A 19,404-nucleotide genomic window follows, 5' to 3' on the forward strand; every position below is an offset into this window, starting at 1 on the left:
CCCTGGCTCCAGCCTGGCTGGGTCCCAGGGGTGCAGGGTGATGGAGCAGGAGTGACCTGGGGGCACTTCTGCAAGAAAACCCCAGCCCTACAGCATCTGCTGGCCTCGGGGGCATGGCCAGCAGGGCTGGGCAGCCTGGAGCATCCCTGGAGCACCCATCTCCACTGCCTCGTCCCACAGAGAAGGAGGGACCTGCTGGTGCCTGTCCCTTCCAGCCTTTCCCAGAGCCTCCCCATCAAATGCACCGCTCCAGGAGCAGTTTAGCAATCCATCACCATTTTTCTTATATTCTTTAAAAAAATAAGGGAGTTACGCCCTGCTCTGAGCAACCTTCCAACCTGCAGCTTTGCAGGAAAACACCTTGGAGCTCTTGGCTGCCAATTCCTGCATGGAGGCAAAGCCGGGAGGATGCAGGGAACAAAGCCCCACCTAGGCACCACAGCTGCCTCCCTGGGCCCCTGGAGGATGGAAAAATCCCCAAAAATCACCAAGAAGCTTTTGGAAAAGAAAAGGCCATGAATACAGCTGGGGATTTACAGGCCAGCACTCCAGGTTGGATGTGGGCGTCTTCTCCGGTGTGCTGCCATCATGAGAAGGTTTAAGGAGCTGATTTTATGGATGCCTAAATAAATACCTGGAGCTAATATATCACAATACAGGGCACATTCATCTGCTGTGCCCGAGTGGGATAGAATTAGACGGCAGTGTCTCTCTCAAGGCCAGCCCCGCTGTAATTCATGCCCCGAGGCAGCCAGCCGAGGGGAGGAGGAGGAGGAGGAATTCTGCAGGCAGCAGTATTGATGGGCTACTCCCAGAAGCTTTGTTTTAATTAATTTTCAGAGTGCTCCTTGCAGTGGATCAGGCAGCTCCTTCAAAGCCTCCTTCCACCCACTGCCCGTGCTCTTGTGCAGGGTCTGGGGCAGCGGGGTGAGCCTGGAGCCCCCCTGCTTTTGGGTAAGCAGTGCAGAAGCTGTTGCTGTTTTTAAAAAAGGGGGCTCCCCCCTGGCCAAGAGGCCTCTGATGGCCACAGCGTGGGCAGGTGGATTTGTCACAGCTTTTCTCTTCCCCTTTTTATTGACTTTCTGCTTGTTCCTGCTGCCAGGGGTCAGTGGGGCGTTGGCTGGACTTTGCCAAAAGTCCACCCCAGCCATGTGGCTCCCAGGTGCTGACGCAGAGCCCTGCCCTGAGATACCAGGGGACTGAAGAGCGGCTCTGCAGCCCGGTGGGTGTGTGGTGCTGAGGCTGGAACGGGGCTGTGCCAGCTCCAAAGCTTTCCCTGAGTAAGCAGGTTTGTGAACCTGAACTGCATTTGCCCTGCGAGCAGCAAGGTGACAGCAGCAGCCACAGCTCAGCACCGAATTTGGGGTGACCCGGCTGACACGAAGGGACCTGTCCCCATCCAGGACATCATGGCAAGCGACACGGAGCCCTCCAACACCATCAAACTGCTGCACCTGCTCTTCCTCTCCACCTCCTGGGGAATGCAGGTCTGGGTGACCTTCGTGGCCGGTAGGTCGGGCTGTGCCGTGCTGTGCCCAGGGGGGTGGCACAGGGGACAGGGCTCTGCCCCAGGACTCTCTCTCCCCTCGCAGGGTTTGTGATGAGCCGGCACCTCCCTCGCCACACCTTCGGCTCCATCCAGCGGCAGCTCTTCCCCTACTACTTCCACATCAGCTCCACCTGTGCCTTCCTCAACCTGACCCTGTTTGCCATGTCCCACCCCAGCGAGAAGCTCGGCGAGCAGCACACGACCCAGGTAGCCTCCCCTTCCTCACACACAGCCCAAACCCCTTCCTCTGCTCCTCTGGCTGGCTTGCAAACCACGGAGATCCACGCACAGTTAAAAGAACCCCACAAGCACCCAAACTGCAGCCAGCCAGGGGGAGAAATTTAACCCAGCACACTTGGGGTGGCTTCGCTCCCGCAGATCCTCATCTTCCTCGTCTGCATCGCCGCCGCGGTGCTGAACACGCAGTGGTTTGGGCAGGTGGCCTCTGCCTTGGTGGCCGAGCTGCAGCTGGTGGAGCAGAGGCACGGGCTGGGGCAGGAGGTGGGGCTGGCAGGCAGCGAGCCCCGCAGGCAGCTCCGTGCCTCCAGCCCCGGCTACAGGCAGCTGGCCCGGAGCTTCGCCCTCTACCACGCTCTGTCCTCGCTCTGCAACCTCCTGTGCATCGTCTGCAACGGGCTCAGCCTCTACCACCTGGCTGGCCAGCTCTCTGCCCTCTGAGGGCACTGCCAGGGATGGTGGGCAGTGCCCAGCCCCTGCTGCCTCGCTGTAAAGGCATTAAAGTGCAGCATCCTCCCGCTCTGGGCATTAAAGTGCAGCATCCTCCCGCTCTGGGCATTAAAGTGCAGCATTCTCGGCTGGAGATACTCTTGCTGTGTTGAAATTTAGGAATAGTGAAATGGAAATGTTTTCTCTAGAGCTGCCTGCAGCCAGCCTCCTTGATCGAAGCAGGAGTGTTTCATGGCTGAACAGCTTTCTAATGCCCTGTGCATTGGCTGTGTCTAAAGCTGCAGTATTCCTGCAGAAGAGAAAGAAACGAGATTGAGAATTACTTCTGATTAAAAGCCAAACACTAATACAGAAGTGCAGAAGACCCTGAGTGTTGGCTGTACCAGTTAATGTAATGGATAAGGGTGTTATGTTGGGGTTTACAATCAGTGTCTGACATTCTCTGGTATTTCACAAAATGTTGTCTCATTCATTAGGCAGAAGTCAGTCTACTTAAAATAGCCACGTTTATTCCAGGCACAAACATCTGTAGGACGTTCAGTAAGGTACCAAAAGGGTCAGCTCCAAACAAAGAGCTCTGCTGTAAGCCTGGCCAGCAGCACAGCCAAGCAGGGACAAAACAGCAGCTGCTGTCCCAGGCAGGAACCTGACTGCACCCACCCATCTCCCCAGGCCACTGCTGCTGAGCCCCAGCAGCCACAGCCCACCTCCGAGCAGATCTGTGATTTTCTCAGGTAAGGAAGTAGACTCCCAGCTGCTGATACTGCAGCCACAGCCAGTGTTTGGCACTGCTTCAGGTTTATTTCAAAACCACATGCAGCCTATCATAGAGGAGACCTTCTGCAAGCCAGCTGGGTTCCCTTTTAAACAAATAATCCCCTCATGTTAGCCCTTCCTTCTCCTGTGCTGCTCCCCTGGAAGTTTCCCTGCGTGCCAAGATTGTTTTCCTCCCCTGAAGAGTGCAAGGTATTTTTGTTCAAGCAGAAGTCTGCAGCCTGGAGCTGGGCTAACAAACAGCAGCCTCTTGCACAGCAATCCTTGTTTCTTTCTTGCTCATTACAGTCGATGCACTTTCTTGCCAGAGAAGTATTTCTTAGAGAAAGGAGAACGCTTGGCAAACACCAAAACTGTCGGGGTCCCGGCTTTTACAAAATACCTGCAAAGATTAAAAGGAGTCCTTGGCTTCCTTGTAGCTGGCCCAGTGTCCTGCAAAGCAAGTGACTCCTGCCCAGCTCCATGAAGACTGACCTCCCAAAGGCTGGTGACGAGATTTTGTGCTGATTAGCGGAGCCTCTTGGAGCCAGGGCTAAGCACATCTGAGGAGGAGTGTTTTATGAATCAACTCCTCTCCCAACAGCTTCTTTTAATTAAGGCAGCTGCTATTCTCCCTCTGGAAGGAGGGTTCTTTTGCAACTGCCCTTACAGCCTGAAATCTGAGGGCCTATGGACACTGCTGAGTTTTATGGGGTGACAGAGATCCCTCTCCCAGAGCGAGCCCCCCATGCTGTGCAGCAGCTCCAGCCAGCTACAACTCAACAGCACACAGGAACCTTCTGGCTTCCCAAACAGCAAATTCCTCTCTCTCAATAACAGCACAACTCTTGAAAGGCAGTTTCAGAGCAGAAGAGTGCAGCGTGCTGCGCCGGGGGCTGCTCACGCAGCAGCAGGAACAGCGAGAGCATTGTTAACCTTCAACATGCTCTTTATAGGCTGCTGCCTGTTTTTCTTCTTTTTTTTTTCCTTTTTTAAAGTAGTATTGTGTAGATGGGATCTGGAATAGCTCTTCTGTGCTGCTCAGCTGTGCCTAGCTCCCTTTCCCATCTCCATCCAGTTCATTTTTTTGGGGGAAAACATAAGTTGCTAAAGCCAGGCACAAAATCCATGCAGCTTCATACATTCAAGGGGCAGGACTATTCAGTCAGAGAAAAGTTAGGACTATTTAAGAACAAACTGGACTTGAGGCTCATACTTTTTGCCTTTTTTCCCCTGGACATGGACAGGTACAGCCTCACCTTTCGTGCTGCAGCACTTGTAGCAATGTGTGTTCTGGGTTCACCTCATACATTTCTTCTCTTTCTTCATCTTCAAAATAGAGCTGGAAAAAAAAAGTGGGGGAGATGGGGGTTATTGAATGCCTAAGGTACATGAAGGAAAGCACTAAGCTGCTGAAAGCCCAGTAACAGCACACCATTATCAGCTGGGGGTTTATCAAACCTCTGTAGCTTGACCCAACTGTTGGATGCAAAATTCAGCAAGGCAGAAATTGGTTTGTGTGAATTCCAAGTTTTCCCTGTACAAAGCAGCTTAGGCTCTCCTGGCAGTGGCAGCAGGAAGGTAAAATACACAGGCTGTTCCCATGCTTTACAGGCAATCAATCCAAATCTAAGGGCTGCATTTCAACAGGTGAAATACAGCAATGTCATGAGGTAAACTGAGTGGGTTTAGAGGTATTTGAACAAAACAGAGTTGATTTAAGAGATTAAAATCCAGCAATGGTGCCTTAGGCTGTAAATACACACAGGATTTAACCTGGAAAAGTACACAGCCACTGTCCTTCTGGACCTGTCTGCTCACTGTACACAGGGTTGTGCTGCTGCCTGGCACAGATGACACTGAAGTGGAAAATGAAAAATAAACATTCCCATCCTTCTGTGTACAACTTCAGAAAAATTCGCAAAACCTGCTGCACCAACTCACAACCCTCCTTTGCTGAAGTGTTAATAGAGATACATTATCTAGATCTGATTATGTGCTCAAGTAACTCCACTTAGTTCTGAAAATAATTAAAAAAAAAAATAATACTTTCTTATTTGTATTGAGCAACTCCACAATGCAATTAAGAAAACCAGGCCACCTATCAGCTTGATGATTCAAATCTTAATTATTGTTACAAAGATGGAATCTAAGCAATATCTATAAATACCTTCTGTCAAATACAGTGTAAGTGGAAGACAACTTCCATTTTCACCAGTGAATTCTGTCAGCACATGTGGACAATGTTTGAATTTATAAGTGAGGGCAGCTCTCTTGTTTCACATCTTTGCAACGTAAACAGATGCCAACACTTCCATACCCTCAGAGCTGTGCACTTTCTCACTCCAGAAATAAAAAAACACAAAACAACAACCCTGAAATTGAAAGAAAGTCAAAATTCTTACCTCAAGATTGTTGGGAAGGTACTTTTTTTCTAAATCCCAAGGAGGTAATTCAGCAAACATCACCATTAAATGATCAATAAACCTAAAAGCCAAAATACACTTGGTCAGCTTGGACAAAGTGCTCAGCTTCAGGAACTTGTATTCCTGCATTTGAATGATGGCAAAAATACATTAGCAAATTAAACAACAGATTTGAAAGTAAGTTTAGATCACCAATAGTTCCTTCCCTTCAAATTCACTTCCCAATGAATCCAAGGCCCTGTAACTCAGGTTATTGGCTTCAAATTTGAGCAGTGCAACAACAAATTATTTTTAACTTCACATTTTCACACTGAAAAAGATGTCAAAATAAACACCCTGCATTTTGTCTAAAATGGATTTTCCTTCAACACAGTCCCATGCTTCACCAGATCAGAGTGATGAGAATATGTCTGTGTGTCAAAGCCTTCTTTATTTTGATACTTGAGGAGTGTTGGGAGGCCAGTTTGTCCTAAAAGTCCATTTCCACTTCCTTCAGTCACAAAAAAGCACAGTGAACACTACCATAAAAGCACTACAACTTCACCAACCTGCTTGCACTGTAATTTTAAGTCCTAAACTTATTAATAAATCTGAGGAATATGTCTTCCAGCAAACAAAAAGCTACAATTCCAAGTCTGTTTAACACTACAAGATGAGAAATTGAAGTTGACATCAAGGAGAGTGGAATTCTGAGCTTGCCAGTCACTCCCAGTCTGAAAGGTCTGCAGCACTTCAGATCTGCTGAAGGCCCTGAGGAGAACTTTGGGGTCTCTGCTGGTTATGAGAGGTCCCCTTTGGAAGCTTCTCATAATTTTAAACTTTTGTTTTCTGAGATCTATTTGGAGGGCTTTGACACAGCACCTTAATGAATCTCTAAAATCCACACGTGGATTTTAGACTTGTGGTCACAGGTATCCCCAGCCACTAATTAATTACTGGCCTGAGTAATTGCACTGCAAAGCCCCTTCAGTCACCCTGGCTAAATGTGTTTGTCTGCAGCACAAATTTAGGTAAATCACAGAATAATTCAGGTTGGAGAGGACCTCAGGAGGCCATCCAGTGCAGCCTCCTGCTCAAAAGCAGGGCCAGCTGTGTGATCAGAAATCTGGGACTGCTCCAGCATGGCAGTGTTTCACCTGCTGCTGTTCTCATCTCCTCAGACACCTCAGTGCAAGAATGCTGCTGGCAGTGCACTCACCTGGAGCTCTCATGGAAAGCCACAGTGAAGTCTGTCTGCTCGTGCTCAGGGTACAGGAAGAGGACAGGCCAGCTCAGGCTGCCATCAGCATCCAAGTGCACCTTGGCCCCCGTGGCACTGCCAGAGTGGAACCCATCCAAGGATATCTCAGCCAGGCCATCTGACACTTCCTCTTCTTCATCTGAAGGCTCAACAACCAGCTTGATATTTCTTTCCTGGAGGGGAAAGACCAAAACCCAACTAAAACTCAAACAGTTATGGCGGGGAGAATAAGAACAAAAAATTAGCAGTCAGTAAAAGGTCCAATTATGCTGTCCTTGTTAATGAGTCAGCTCCAAAGCTCTCCCTCAGTATCAGACTCAGGTGACAGGACTTCCCAGTAGAATCCAGAACCTCAGCCGGACATCCACAAACAAATGAGGAATCCAGAGGAACCCACATGTGGAGAGAAGAGCCTGAGAAAGCATGTGGAAAGGGATGCATCTAAAATCCTTTTCTCTGGGGCCTGCCAGGCATCACTACAGGGTGCAAATACACACACCAGCTCCTGAGAACATCTCCTCTTCCAGAGAACTGAAGAAAGCTCACTCTTTTCCTTGGAAAAACGAAAACAGCAGAAGAGATCTGACTGTATGCAAAAGCCCAGAATATTTTAATGCAGTTTAAACATTCACTGAGGAAGGAGAGGATGCAGGACTGATTCCCTCTTCTACCCTATTCAATGGTTATTTTCTATTCTTCCAGAGGTAATGCCTGTGGGCAGCAAAGAAAGCCAGGTTCACTGGGCTGATGTGATGCTACAGCTCTGCAGTCACAGCACTCACAAAGCTCAGCCCATCTCCTAACACTGGGTCTGTATTTTGCATTAGCTGTCACCTGAAATACAGAAAGCTGGGAGGTGGGGCTAGAGCCACGCAGACCTGGAGAATGATGGTTTTAACTCAAATTGTTTTTGCTCTAGCCCTCAAAAGCCAATGTATGAGATCCAACTTTTAGAGAAAAATGAGAGAGCCCTAAAAAAGCCACAAACCACACAAAACCAGCCCCTCTCAGCAACTCACCTTTATTGCTGCAAGCAAAATTTCCTTCTGACCCTGCTCCTTGCGCTCCATCACCTTTGCTTTCCTGGCATCCCGCTCCTGGATTCGCTACAGGCAAGAGAAGGATGCACTGGGGTCACACAGAGAGGGTCAGTGCCCATCACTGCTCTTCCCTGACGTTTTCTCCCGCTGCAGAAATCAGTTTGGGTCCCCAGGAAGGTCCCCTCCAGCTCCTTCCCCTCCACATCCTATGGAAGCACCACTCAGTCCTGCCTGGGGACACCACACTACAGAAACCCCAAGGGAGCAGCCTCCCTCCTCCTTCCAAGGATCCCCAAGGGACAAGCACTGCAGATGCCAGGCTGCCTTCATCCTTACCTTTAATTTGTCAGCTTTAGCTCTCATTTCCATGAGCTTTTTATCTTTTGAGTCTATTTGCAAGCCTTCCTCACACCATGCTACTGCTTCCACGAAATTCTTTAGCTCCATGTGACAGAGAGCTCCTGGAAGGATTAATATTTTAAGTTTCCAGTGTTCTGAGTCAGTGTACAACTACTATAAAAATGGTGATTATAAAGACAGCATTAGGTCTGGTTTTGTACTAAATATTTCTGTCTTGTGTGGTCATGTTCAACCAGAAACTTCCAGCAGGTCAGTTGAGAAGAAACTGTAAAGTATTTCATCAGTTCTCATATCACTTAGACACAGAAATCAGCAGAATTATGCTAAAAGTGTCTTTATGAACTACATTTTACCACTATAACTAACATTTCAGTATTTGGCTTGTTAGGAAAATTACAGGGGGTTTCTATGGAGTGGGGAAAAAAGTACCAAACCCAAAAGTTATCCTGTACTCCACAGAAATGGGTCCAGTGCCTCTGATAGATAAAGCAAATGAAGAACAAAAGGATATTTTGAATGAAAATGCAAAGCAAAAGGCAAAGCTCTGTTTTGGGGAGAAACAGCAATAACAAGTGAAGAGATCTCTTCCAGTAACTGCTTTCCCTTTCTGAAATAAATTCTGTCCAGAAACAAAGTATGATGCCCACTCACAGTAATTTAAGCTTAAATTAAGACAGTAATTAAGACAATTATTACACACCAGAAACACGCAAGGAAACAAGGCAACAAGTAACAACAGCCTGTTTCAGGGCTGGTAAAAATAACAGCCCAATCAGTAAAGATAACATCAGTCAAGGGTTTGGAGAGGAGTCCTGCTCCATGCAGCAACACCAGCTTTAACTCTCACCTCTAATGATGGCTTTGAGATGGGTGGGCTTCAGCTTTTTGGCTTGGGTGGCATCATTCAGAGCAGAGCGGTAGTTCCCTGTAAAGCAAGTAAAAGTGCTCAGAACCCTTCACTTCTATTTAAAATCCAACCAGACACCAAGGTGGCAAAAAGGTTTATGCAGAGACCCTGTAATTCACTGTTCCTACAATCACAGCGAGGTGAGAGGAAGGTAAAAAAAGAGCAAATTAAGAATAAGAAGTGAAAGGACAGGGATCAGTCATACAGGTGAGAGGTAAATAAGGTGGTGTGAGCAGATCACCTCCCTGCTGCAACACACAGCAGCATTAAAAGGCCCAGAACACCTTCCCTGTTGGTAGGAAGAGAGCCACAGAATTATTAAGGTTGGTAAACACCTCCAAGATCATCAAGTAATGGTTTTAAACTAAATGAGGGTAGACTTACACTAGATATAAGGAAGAAATGTTTGAGAATGAGAGTGGTGAGACACTCGCAAAAGTTGTCCAGAGCAGTGGTAGGAGCTCCATCCCTGCAAACATTGAAGTCCAGGCTGGGCAGGGCTCTGAACAAACTTGTTTAGTTGAAGATGTCACTGCTCCTTGCACAGGGGTTGGACCAGATGGCCTATAAAGGTCCTTTCTACCCCAAACCAGTCTCTGATCCTAAACCCCACTGCTTTTGCCTGTCCTGGAGCCAAGGCTCGAGCAGCAGGTAGCAGCTAGAAGGAGCAGAGAACAAACCCTGCACGCAGCCATGCGCTGGAGCCAGCCAGCTCTTCAGCATTCAAGGAGCTCACGGATATTCTCATGGATAACCTACCACACAACCAAAATAAACAAAAAGGAAACCCCAAAAGGGGAGGAAAAGCAGCTCTGGAGCGTGGAGCCGCGTGGAGATGTGGCAGTGCTCCTTACCCAGGTGGAAATGTGCAGCTGCCCTGTTGGCGAGCAGCACCGCGTCCAGCTCGGCGTCCCCGCTGCGCCGCCGCAGCCCCTCCGAGTACGCGGCCACCGCTCTCCCGTAGTCCTTCTCCTTGAAGTACTCGTTCCCTTCGTTCTTGTACAGCCTGGCCAGCTCTGCGGGCATGCAGCGGGGTCAGCCTGGGCCAGGGACATGCTGGGCTGGGCACGGCTGGGCACGACAAGGGCAGGGCAAGGCAAGGCAGGGCTGGACAAGGCAAGGCAAGGCAGGGCAGGGACACGCTGGGCTGGGCAGGGCTGGGTAAGGCAAGGCAAGGCAGGGCAGGGCAGGGCAAGGCAGGGCAGGGAAACGCTGGGCTGGGCAGGGCAGGGCCAGGCCAGGCAAAGCAGGGCAGGGACACGCCGGGCAAGGCAGGGACACGCCGTAAGGCAAGGCAGGGCAGGGACACACTCGGCTGGGCAGGGCTGGGCAAGGCCAGGCAAAGCAGGGCAGGGACACGCCGGGCAAGGTAGGGACACGCCGGGCAAGGCAGGGCACGGCAGAGCAAGGCAAGGCAAGGCAGTGACATGCCAGGCAAGGCAGTGACATGCCGGGGAAGGCAGTGCGGACCTGCGGGGCTCCGCTCCTCGTCGAACAGCATCGACTGCAGGCAGGCGAGCTCGGGCTGCCGCGCCGCGTCGATCTCGGCCGGGCATTGCTTCATGAACATGGGGATGGCCTCCAGCTCCTGCGGACGGACAGACGGACACGCACACAGCGCCCTGAGCCCGGCCCCGCTCCCGGCCCCGCCGCCTCACCTGCTCCCACGTGTCGGGGTGCAGCGCTCCCCGGTACCGCGGCGGCGCCGGGGCTCCGGGCACGCCGTCCCGCTCGGGCTCCGCCATGCTCCCGCTGCTCCGCACGCTGCTCCGCCCGCACCGCCGGCCCCGCCCGCGACCGCCCCCGCCCCGCCAGGCCCGGCCCCGCTGCTTCCGACCGCGCCGGCATCGCACCGGCACCGGCATCGCACCGGCACCGGCACCGGCATCAGCATCGCACCGGCACCGGCACCGGCATCAGCATCGCACCGGCACCGGCATCGCACCGGCACCGGCATCGCACCGGCATCAGCATCCCACCGGCACGGGCACGGGCATCCCACCCTCCCCCGCTTCAATCCCGGCCCCGCTCCTTTCGACCAGCCCCGACATCCCACCCGCCCTGGCATCGCACCGGCCCCGGCATCCGACCCGCCCCGGTATCCCACTGTCCCGGTATCCCACCGTCCCGGTATCCCACCGTCCCCCGCCTCAATCCCCGTCCCGCTCCTTCCGAGCGGCCCCCGAATCCCACCGGCATCAGCCCCAGCCCCACTGCGCTCGATCCACCGCCCCCCCTGCCCAGCGGGGATATTAGGACAAAGTTCTCCATCAGAAGGCGTTGGAACAGCTCAGGGATGGAGTCACCATCCCTGGAGGGATTTAAGGGGCAGTGGATATGGCACCTGGGGACACGAGTTAGTGGTGGCTCAGGTTAGTGGCTGGGCTCAATGATCTTAAAGGCCTTTTCCTAAAGGATTCTGTGATTTTATTACAGTGTTGCTCATGATCTCTAGATCTCAGACCGAGCAGCTGTGGCACAGGGTGAGGTGGCCCCTCCAAGCAGCTCCCTGTCCCGTCAGTGCTGCTGGGATGGCACCAGGCAGCTCCTCACAGAGCCCATGGCAAGCCTCCACCTTCATGGGACCTGAGTGCTCCCAAAGAGATGCAAACAGAGGAAAGTCACCTTCCTTTGTCTCTCAGAATCCTTCATGCTGAGAACGTGGCAGCGAGGGGAGCACTCCTGCCCCCCTGGGCAGTTTTGGCTGTCCTGTGCTCCTGAGAGAGGCCATGGCCAGTCTGTCCCTGCCAGGCAGGGAAGGGATGGCCCTGCCAGTGCCCCCACAGCCACACGAGGCTACAAGTGCTGGAAAAAGCAGCTTCCAGGGATCTGTACCCAGAGGGAGGAACGTCCCCAGCCCCGTGGTGGAATGTGTGCTGATTCCAGCTCAACCTCAGCGCCTGGCACACCCGCAGGACACCGTGGCTGGCTCTGACATGAGCAGGATTTGCCTCTGCTCAGACGAACTCACTGCAGCAGAGATGACGGATTCAGCTTTAAGGGACCTGCACTTTGCTCAGCAGCTCTATGACCCCTTCTTTGGTGAGGAACAAAACCTCGCCGGCGTTCTGATTCCAAACCTCAAAGACCGGGGGGTCCTCGCAGACCCTCTTCCCCGCCACCACCACGTAGGGATAGCCCAGCCTCTTGGCATCCTTCAGCCTTTTGCCGATGGTCAGCTGGCCGCGGTCGTCCAGCACCGAGTCGCCGGCGAGGCGGGGCAGCGCCTCGGCCACCTCCTCGTACACCCGCTCCAGCAGCGCCGCTCCCTCCTCCTCCTCCCTGCTGCCCCTCTTGGGGGGGATGAAGCACAGCTGGTAGGGCGCGATGAGGCTGGGCCAGCGGATGCTGTCCTCGGTGGAGAGCACCTCGATGGAGGCCGCCAGGATGCGGGAGACGCCCAGGCCGTAGCAGCCCATTTCCGCCAGCTGGGGCTTGTTCTCGGCGGAGGAGAAGACGGCGTTGGCGACGGACGAGTACTTGGTGCCCAGGTAAAACGTGTGCCCCACCTCGATGCCTTTGGTCTCGGTGAGCTTCTCCCCGCACGCGGGGCACGAGGCTCGCTCCCCGCCCAGCGTCTCCACGTTGGCGGCGAAATGTCCCCGAGGGCACAGCAGCAGCCTGTCCTCGCCGATGTCCGCCGGCAGCTGGAACTCGTGGGACGTGGTGCCGCCGATGCTGCCCGTGGCCGCCTGCACCTGGACGCAGGGCAGGCCCAGGCGGGCGAAGAGGCGGCAGTAGGCAGCACACACCTGCTCGTAGGTGCGCCGAGCCGCCTCCTCGGAGCTGTCGAAGGTGTACATGTCCTTCATGTAGAACTCCCGGCTGCGCAGCAAGCCGAAGCGGGGCTTGGGCTCGTCCCGGAACTTCCTGGTGACCTGGTAGAGGCGCAGCGGGAGCTGCCTGTAGGACAGGCCGCTCTGCGAGGCCACCAGCGCCGTCACCACCTCCTCGTGCGTGGGGCCCAGGCAGTAGCCGTGCTTGTGCCGATCCTCCAGCCGGAAGAGCTCCGGCCCCATCTGGTCCCAGCGGCCGCTGGCGCGCCACAGCTCCGCCGAGCACAGGCTGGGCAGGTTCACCTTCTGCCCGCCCACCGCCTGCATCTCCTCGTCCATCACCTTGATCAGCTTCTCCATGGCGCGGACGGTGGGCGGCAGGTAGCAGTAGCAGCCGGGGCTGGTGGGATGGATGAGCCCCGCCTGCAGCATCAGCCGCTGGCTGCGGCAGGTGGGCTCCCCGGGCCGGCCCTCGGAGCCCGCCGTGCCGCCCACGGGCAGGGCCAGCGGCTGGAAGAGCTGCGAGAGCAGCAGGCGCCTGGCCGTGCCCGGGGTGCCGCTGTGCCGGGCCCTGAGCCCGCGGTGATGGGCGCCCAGCGCCGGGACACGGCAGCTCCTCAGCAGGGCCTCCATGGCGGCACCGAGAGGGCCTGCGGAGGGAGAGCCGACAGAGCAGGGGTCAGGGGCTGCAGGCACAGGGGCAGCAGAGCTCACACGGACCCACGCACACCCTGGGGCGCACGGCTGAGCGCTCCCGGGACGCACAGGTAGCCCTGCACGGGAATGCTGCACGGGCACACCGGCACACACACCCAGGTGTGCACATACAGGTACCCAGTCACACCGAGCGCTGCACAGCGCTCACACCCCACTGCGCGCCCTCCGGGACACACGGGTACCGGGCACGGACACGGGAACGCGGCGCGGGCACAGCGGCACACGCACACCTGAGCACACACACACTCACGCACGGGCGCACGCGCGCACACACACCTGAGCACTCACGCACGTGCACACTCACACACGTACACACTCACGCGCGCACACTCACACACGTGCACACGCACACACGTGCACACGCACACCTGTACTCACACACACGTGCACGCGCACACCTGAGCGCGCGCACACTCACACACGCGCACCCGCGCGCGCACTTACAGCCGCGGGGGGCGCGCGCCCGGCCCCGCCGCCGGCGCGGCCAATGGGGAGCCCCTCCCTGTCACGCGGGCGGACACACGCGCGAGGTGGGCGGCGCGCGCCGCTCTCTATGGTTCCGCCGGGCGCGGCGGGCGCCCCCTGCCGGGCGGGAGGAGCGGCCGCGGCGCTGTGAGGGGACAGCGGGTGGCACCGGGACGGGGACATGGCTCGTCAGGATTTGGGTGTCCCTTCCTAATTGGGACGCCTTCCCAAGGCTTAGAAAACCGAGAAGGTGCTGGTTCTTGGGAGAGGCTGCCGCTGTGGAACGTGCTGCCGTCCCACGGGCTCTGAGGGACAGTGGCCGCTTGTCCGTCCTGCCCCTGGCAGCACTGGCGCTCATCAGCTCAAACAGCACTTTGGCAGCTCCATCCTCCCCCGCTGGTCATGGCTTTGCACGCTGGGGCACGTCCAGAGCGTGGGTATGGCAGACAGCCCTCAGCTCCGCAGGCGCCGGCTGGGAATTCCTCATCTTTCCTAACCCCCTTCTCCATCTCCGCCTTGCTGTTTCTCCAGCCTCACCTGTGCCCAAAGCTGTGTCTGCAGCAGGCACCACAAGGTCTCGGTGGAGCCACACTGCCCAGGGCAATGACCTGCACTCGGTGCCAAATGTTTTCTGTTTGTCCCTCAGGAGCTGCAGGTTGGGAATTGCATCATCCAGGTCAAATTCCACGGCTTGGCCCAGCAGTTTTGTCCGCCAGGAACAGTTCTTGCACAGTGCCCACCCTCGTGTAACAGTAAAAAATAGTAAATAGAGCCAGGCCAGGACAAAAAGGGTCCTTGAAAGCCATGGGCCCGCCTGCTTCCCCTTGCAGGCTCAGTCCTGAGTGTTCAGGGACAGAAGCACCTGGAGGGTGCCCGAGGGAGGGCTGAGACATCAAAAGCCACCTTCTTAGCTCATTCCAGCTTTCTGCAACCCAGTCTGGCAGACAGACATCGCCTGACACCCAGTGACCACCTCCACACTGCACTTTCAGCCTCCTCCTCAGCTCAGAGAGAGTTAAACTCTCTGGAGAACACAGCAAAGTACTCCACTGGAGGAGGAGACAGCACTTCCAGGAAGAGTTAAATAATCCTCTTTGAGTATAGGGAAATAAGAACAAATCCTTATTTTAAAAATGGGATTTGAAGAAATCTTCACAGAGGGCTGGAAATGGACAAAGGCAAGGAATTAAAGAGCACATCTTTGATGCTCCAGGTTATCTAGAAGCATTAAAGTCATTAAACAGTTGAGCCAGTTCTGCCAGGTGACTCAACATCCTGTGTGCCCAGAGGGACCTGTGGCAGGCCCTCGGCAGCTTGTGCTGGAGCTGGGATCTGGCCCAGGTTTCCTGGCAGCTCCCAGACCAGCCTGCCCTGGTTTTGTCAGGCAGTCACTCTCCCTCTGTGCTTGTCACCACAATTAGACAGGCACGGCAAATGCTGACTGTCTGTGAGGCTGGAGATCAGGATGGATCCCTGTGGGAAGGGAATTTGCTCACCCAGGTGCTGCTGTGTGTCCATGGGGATCTCCAGAGCCACTCTGCAAACTCCTTTGTCCATCGCCCCAGGAACTGAGATTTTCACCAGGCATTCATGATAGAGGGGTTGTCTCCCTTTCTATTGCTGGAGCCAGAGAAGTGAAACACATTTCCATCGGTGACTTATTGCCTGCTGTGCTGATCAAAGGGACAAAACCATCTTGGATTGATTCTCCAGGGCAGTGTTTTAACCAGGAGGGTTTAAGGCTGCACAGGAGACGTGGTCTGTGGGGAAAACTGATCTCTCATTAAATCAGCAGACAGGACTGAGGGGCTCAGCTCAGGGGTTATGTGCCTCAAAGCCTGTCTGGGCTCCTTATTTTTTCCAGCTGTGCTGGGGGAACCTAATAAAGGTACTGCTGTCCCTGCAGCCTTTCACCAAACTGCTCCCCTGCTGCTTTGCTGGGGCTGATTTATGGCACTGGGGCCAAAAGCTTGGCCTGAGAGGGGCACAGGAGGGGCTCAGCTCCTGTCTGGGGCCTCCCGAGGGATTTCCGGGAGGGAAAATGCTGAGGATGGGGAGAAGATAAATGAGAGACCAAGCAGGCAACAGCAGCTGTCTTGAATCAGTGCCTGGCGCAGCACCAAAGAGACCAAGGGGTCAGTGTGGGAGTAGCCACTGGGCTGGTGGAAAATGGTTCTTCCCTTTCCAGCAGCATCCCCAGGCAGCACCAGGGCAGGGCTAGGGAGGAGGAGTCAGGGCAGGTGAGAGGCTGAGTCATTCAGTGTCAAACCTCTCTCCATCCTGCAGAGGATTTGCAGTTTGGGCTCGGGGTGGGCACAGACTGGTGGCACATCCCATCCATCCATCCATGGACAGGCTCCTACACAGCTTGTAGGGTCTGTGACCCCCCAGTGCTGGCTCACACCCTTGGCTCACTGCTTTGATCCCCTCCAGTGATGTCACTGTAACTGCTGGACAATGTTTTTACGCCCAGTGGAGTGGTGGTTGCAGGTCCTCTCTTTGGAATTTTAATTTTATATTCCCTTTGGGAAATATAAAATTACTGCACAGCCCCTGCACGCTGGCAGCTGCCCAAGGTGCAGGTGCTCCCTCTGGGTAACCCTCGGGTGCTTTCAGACAGCTCCTCCTGAGCAGACAACACTATATTTTTTCCCTGCTGTCTTCCAGCCCTGCCTGCACAGGGGAGGGGACATTCCCTGGGGAATGGAGATGCTGGGTGCCACGGTGATGGTTGCCATGGCAAGGGCTGCCACCGTCCCCATGGTCCTTGGGGACCAGAGCTGTCAGCACGTGGCTGCAGGCAGCCCTGGGGACACGGGCAGCCAGGTGAGAGCTGGATGTGTGGGGGCAGCTGGACTTACTGGGGTAGCTCTTCTCACCTCCCAGACCTCTGTGCCTGCCTGAAGCAGCTCCTTGCACAGGGACCTGCACAGAATGGTGCAGGACATGCAGCTCCAGCTGGGAGCACAGGATGTGCTGAGCAGCCAGCAGGGAGCACAGGCTGCCCACAGGCAGGTGAGCCTGGCAGCAGCTCAGCAGTGCCCACGCTGCCTCTGCCTGCATCCTCAGGCCTTTGCCCTTTTCAGGGGATGCTTGGACAACCCTTCCCATTAGTTTTGCTCTGTTTCACCTGCAAGCAAGCGGATACACTTCACGGATGAGGGCAGCTGGGTTTGAGTCCTTTTAGGTGCCAGGAGCTCCTTGTATCCTCAAAAAAAGTCATACTCTGCTGTTTAAAAGCCATTTTTTCCCTCTAGCAGCATCAGCAGCACATTGCAGAGCCAGTGCAGGTAGGAGCCCTTCCCTCAGTAGCCATTCCTGGAGCTGTATTCATCTTGGCAGCTTCCCCATGGAGAACCAGAACAAAGCCTAAAGGGCTCAAAGCAGACAGGGAAAGCTTTAGTCTGAAATAGTCCACCTTGGCTAGGGATGATCAGCAGGAATCCACATGGCTGCTCTCCTTTATCCAGCTGAGTGAGGAACAGGCAGCTTGAAAGAGGTCAAGACATCTTGGTAATTGGTGGGGAACTTTCAGATTACACTTGAGTGGGGAGGTTGTGACACTGCTGCCCTTCACTGCAGCTGGCAGGAGGGGACTGGAGAGTGAGCTCAAGCCTGCAGGGATAATCAACTCTTTATGGCCTGCTGTGGCCAGAGCTGCTCCTGGAGGAGTGGTGGGGCTCTCCCTGGGTACTGTGTCCTCCTCCCTCCCTGCAGTGTGGGCTCCCTTTGGTTGAGATGTGCCACTGTTGTTGTACTACTTGCTGCTGGCACAGTCAGCCTGCTCCTCAGGGGCTTTCTCAAACTGGGGGAACCTCAGGAGCAGCCAGGAGCCTGCCATTCACAGGATGGGAGCTGGGGAGGCCCAGGAGCAAAGGACAAGAGACACAAACTGCTGGAATTGTACCATGCCTTCCCTGGGATAGACAGGGCTGACAGGAGCATGACAGAGAGGATTCCCTGTCCTCTCTCTGCCTGGCTGAAAGAGTTAAAGGAGGGGGGCAATGACACTGCAATTGAGCAGTAATTAACTATTCTCAGCTGGGACTTTACAGAAATTACATACATGAGAAGAGGATGCCAGATCCTGCACATCCTCCCAAGGAAGGTGTGATGGCACACGCAGCTCACTCAGGGTTAAACACATCCTTTCAAACCCTGCTACTGCCTAGAGGAGTTGCACATACCTGTTCTGGGTGCTGTTACCACACCTGAGCTGGCCCAGGTCCACCACAACTCCACAGAGAAGTGGGTCTGGAAAAGTGCTACCATAGCAGAGATGAGCAGGGAATGAAAACCTGGAGGCAGTGGAGAAAGTGAGATGAGCAGAAAATGTCAGTAGCAACAAAAGCTGGCCATAAAAATGTACTGGGAGCACGTTGGTTCTCCTAGAGTTAAGTTTATCAGGTCTTGTACAAGTGTTTAGAGCAGACAGGAATAATTAAATCTACGTGTAATTACACGTTAGTTGTGGCTGATTAAGTACGCTAATTAATCTGCAATTATCATTTGGTGGGGGGAGATAATGGAACACAGGTAAAACTGCAGCGATTTAAGGAAATCCTGGCTATTGTTCCCGAGGAGGAGGTCTCTGAAGGGAAATGCCTGAGCAGTGATGTGAGGGAGGGAGGGAGGGTACAGAAATGCTGCTGTAGGAGGGTTGTGCAATGCAAGGCCAGCACGGGAGGGCTTTGGCACCTGAACTGCAGCTTCAGCAGGGCTGAGGCACTTGGCAGCCTGGCTTTCTCCCTGGGAAAAGAGCATTGTGCACCCTGGGAGAAGGTGTACGAGCTGTGATCAGGGAGGGGCAGGAGCACCTCCCAATGAGCCTCCAGAGCTGCTTGGAGAGATTTATCAAGGAGACAGAAGAGGTGGGTGTGAAACGCCCCAGGCTGAAGAGTGCACTGACTCTTCAGTCTCACTTCTGGCTGCTCATTCAAGGCAGGGATTAGAGTTATTAGCATGAAATGAGAATGAAGTAATTACCCACTGTCAATAGGTAGCACCTAAATGTAAAATGGGAGTTTGTCCTCTGTAGATAAAATGTCATGGGGAAAGAAGGAAGTGGTGTGTGTGAAAAATCAGGACAATTGGCATCATGAAGCTGTGTGGAGCTAGTGGGGCATAAGTGAAGGGTTAAAGGCTCAGCTATGAGGTATTTCTTTATTGCAGGTGTGTCCTAGATAAGATGTCATGGAGAAAGAAGGAAGTGGTGTGTGTAAAAATCAGGACAATTGGCATCATGAAGCTGTGTGGAGCTAGTGGGGCATAAGTGAAGGGTTAAAGGCTCAGCTATGAGGTATTTCTTTATTGCAGGTGTGTCTTGGGGAAAAGATAAGTGAAGGTTCACAGACTTCAAAGACATTCCTACAAACATCACCTCCCACCACCTCCCTCACAATGCCCTAGGTGTCTTACCCAGACTTTTCTCAGTAAACACAGGCCATGTGGAATGACACAAGAAGCACGAGAGAAATGATAAAC

General features: G+C 54.1%; 3 protein-coding genes across 4 annotated transcripts; 1 reads left to right on the top strand and 2 right to left on the bottom strand.

Moving 5' to 3' along the window:
• The first annotated feature begins 101 nt into the window (after window positions 1-101).
• On the top strand, window positions 102-2,590 carry TMEM205 (transmembrane protein 205). 2 transcript variants are annotated; one of them, XM_039711370.1, is made up of 4 exons: window positions 102-1,509; window positions 1,593-1,756; window positions 1,928-2,332; window positions 2,363-2,590. In XM_039711370.1, exons 1-3 carry the CDS (start codon window positions 1,410-1,412, stop codon window positions 2,225-2,227), a joined length of 564 nt encoding a protein of 187 aa, XP_039567304.1. In that variant the 5' UTR covers window positions 102-1,409; the 3' UTR covers window positions 2,228-2,332; window positions 2,363-2,590. The 2 variants fall into 2 exon arrangements, with proteins under 2 accessions (XP_039567304.1, XP_039567305.1); XM_039711371.1 differs by having other exon boundaries at window positions 1,928-2,329; window positions 2,360-2,590.
• Window positions 2,591-2,728: 138 nt separating this feature from the next.
• TTC4 (tetratricopeptide repeat domain 4) lies at window positions 2,729-10,845 on the bottom strand. The gene is made up of 10 exons (XM_039711369.1): window positions 10,621-10,845; window positions 10,433-10,550; window positions 9,817-9,978; window positions 8,903-8,980; window positions 8,032-8,156; window positions 7,675-7,761; window positions 6,614-6,828; window positions 5,395-5,476; window positions 4,249-4,331; window positions 2,729-3,392 (listed from the first exon to the last, which is right to left on the bottom strand). Exons 1-10 carry the CDS (start codon window positions 10,825-10,827, stop codon window positions 3,293-3,295), a joined length of 1,257 nt encoding a protein of 418 aa, XP_039567303.1. The 5' UTR covers window positions 10,828-10,845; the 3' UTR covers window positions 2,729-3,292.
• A 521-nt stretch (window positions 10,846-11,366) lies between these two features.
• PARS2 (prolyl-tRNA synthetase 2, mitochondrial) lies at window positions 11,367-14,015 on the bottom strand. Its single transcript, XM_039711758.1, has 2 exons — window positions 13,900-14,015; window positions 11,367-13,388 (listed from the first exon to the last, which is right to left on the bottom strand). The coding sequence occupies exon 2, from the start codon at window positions 13,369-13,371 to the stop codon at window positions 11,959-11,961; it is 1,413 nt and encodes a 470-aa protein (XP_039567692.1). The 5' UTR covers window positions 13,372-13,388; window positions 13,900-14,015; the 3' UTR covers window positions 11,367-11,958.
• Between the last annotated feature and the right edge of the window lie 5,389 nt (window positions 14,016-19,404).

This window comes from Passer montanus, unplaced genomic scaffold, assembly GCF_014805655.1.
Source record: "Passer montanus isolate IOZ18808 unplaced genomic scaffold, ASM1480565v1 scaffold25, whole genome shotgun sequence".
Classification (NCBI taxonomy): domain Eukaryota; kingdom Metazoa; phylum Chordata; class Aves; order Passeriformes; family Passeridae; genus Passer; species Passer montanus.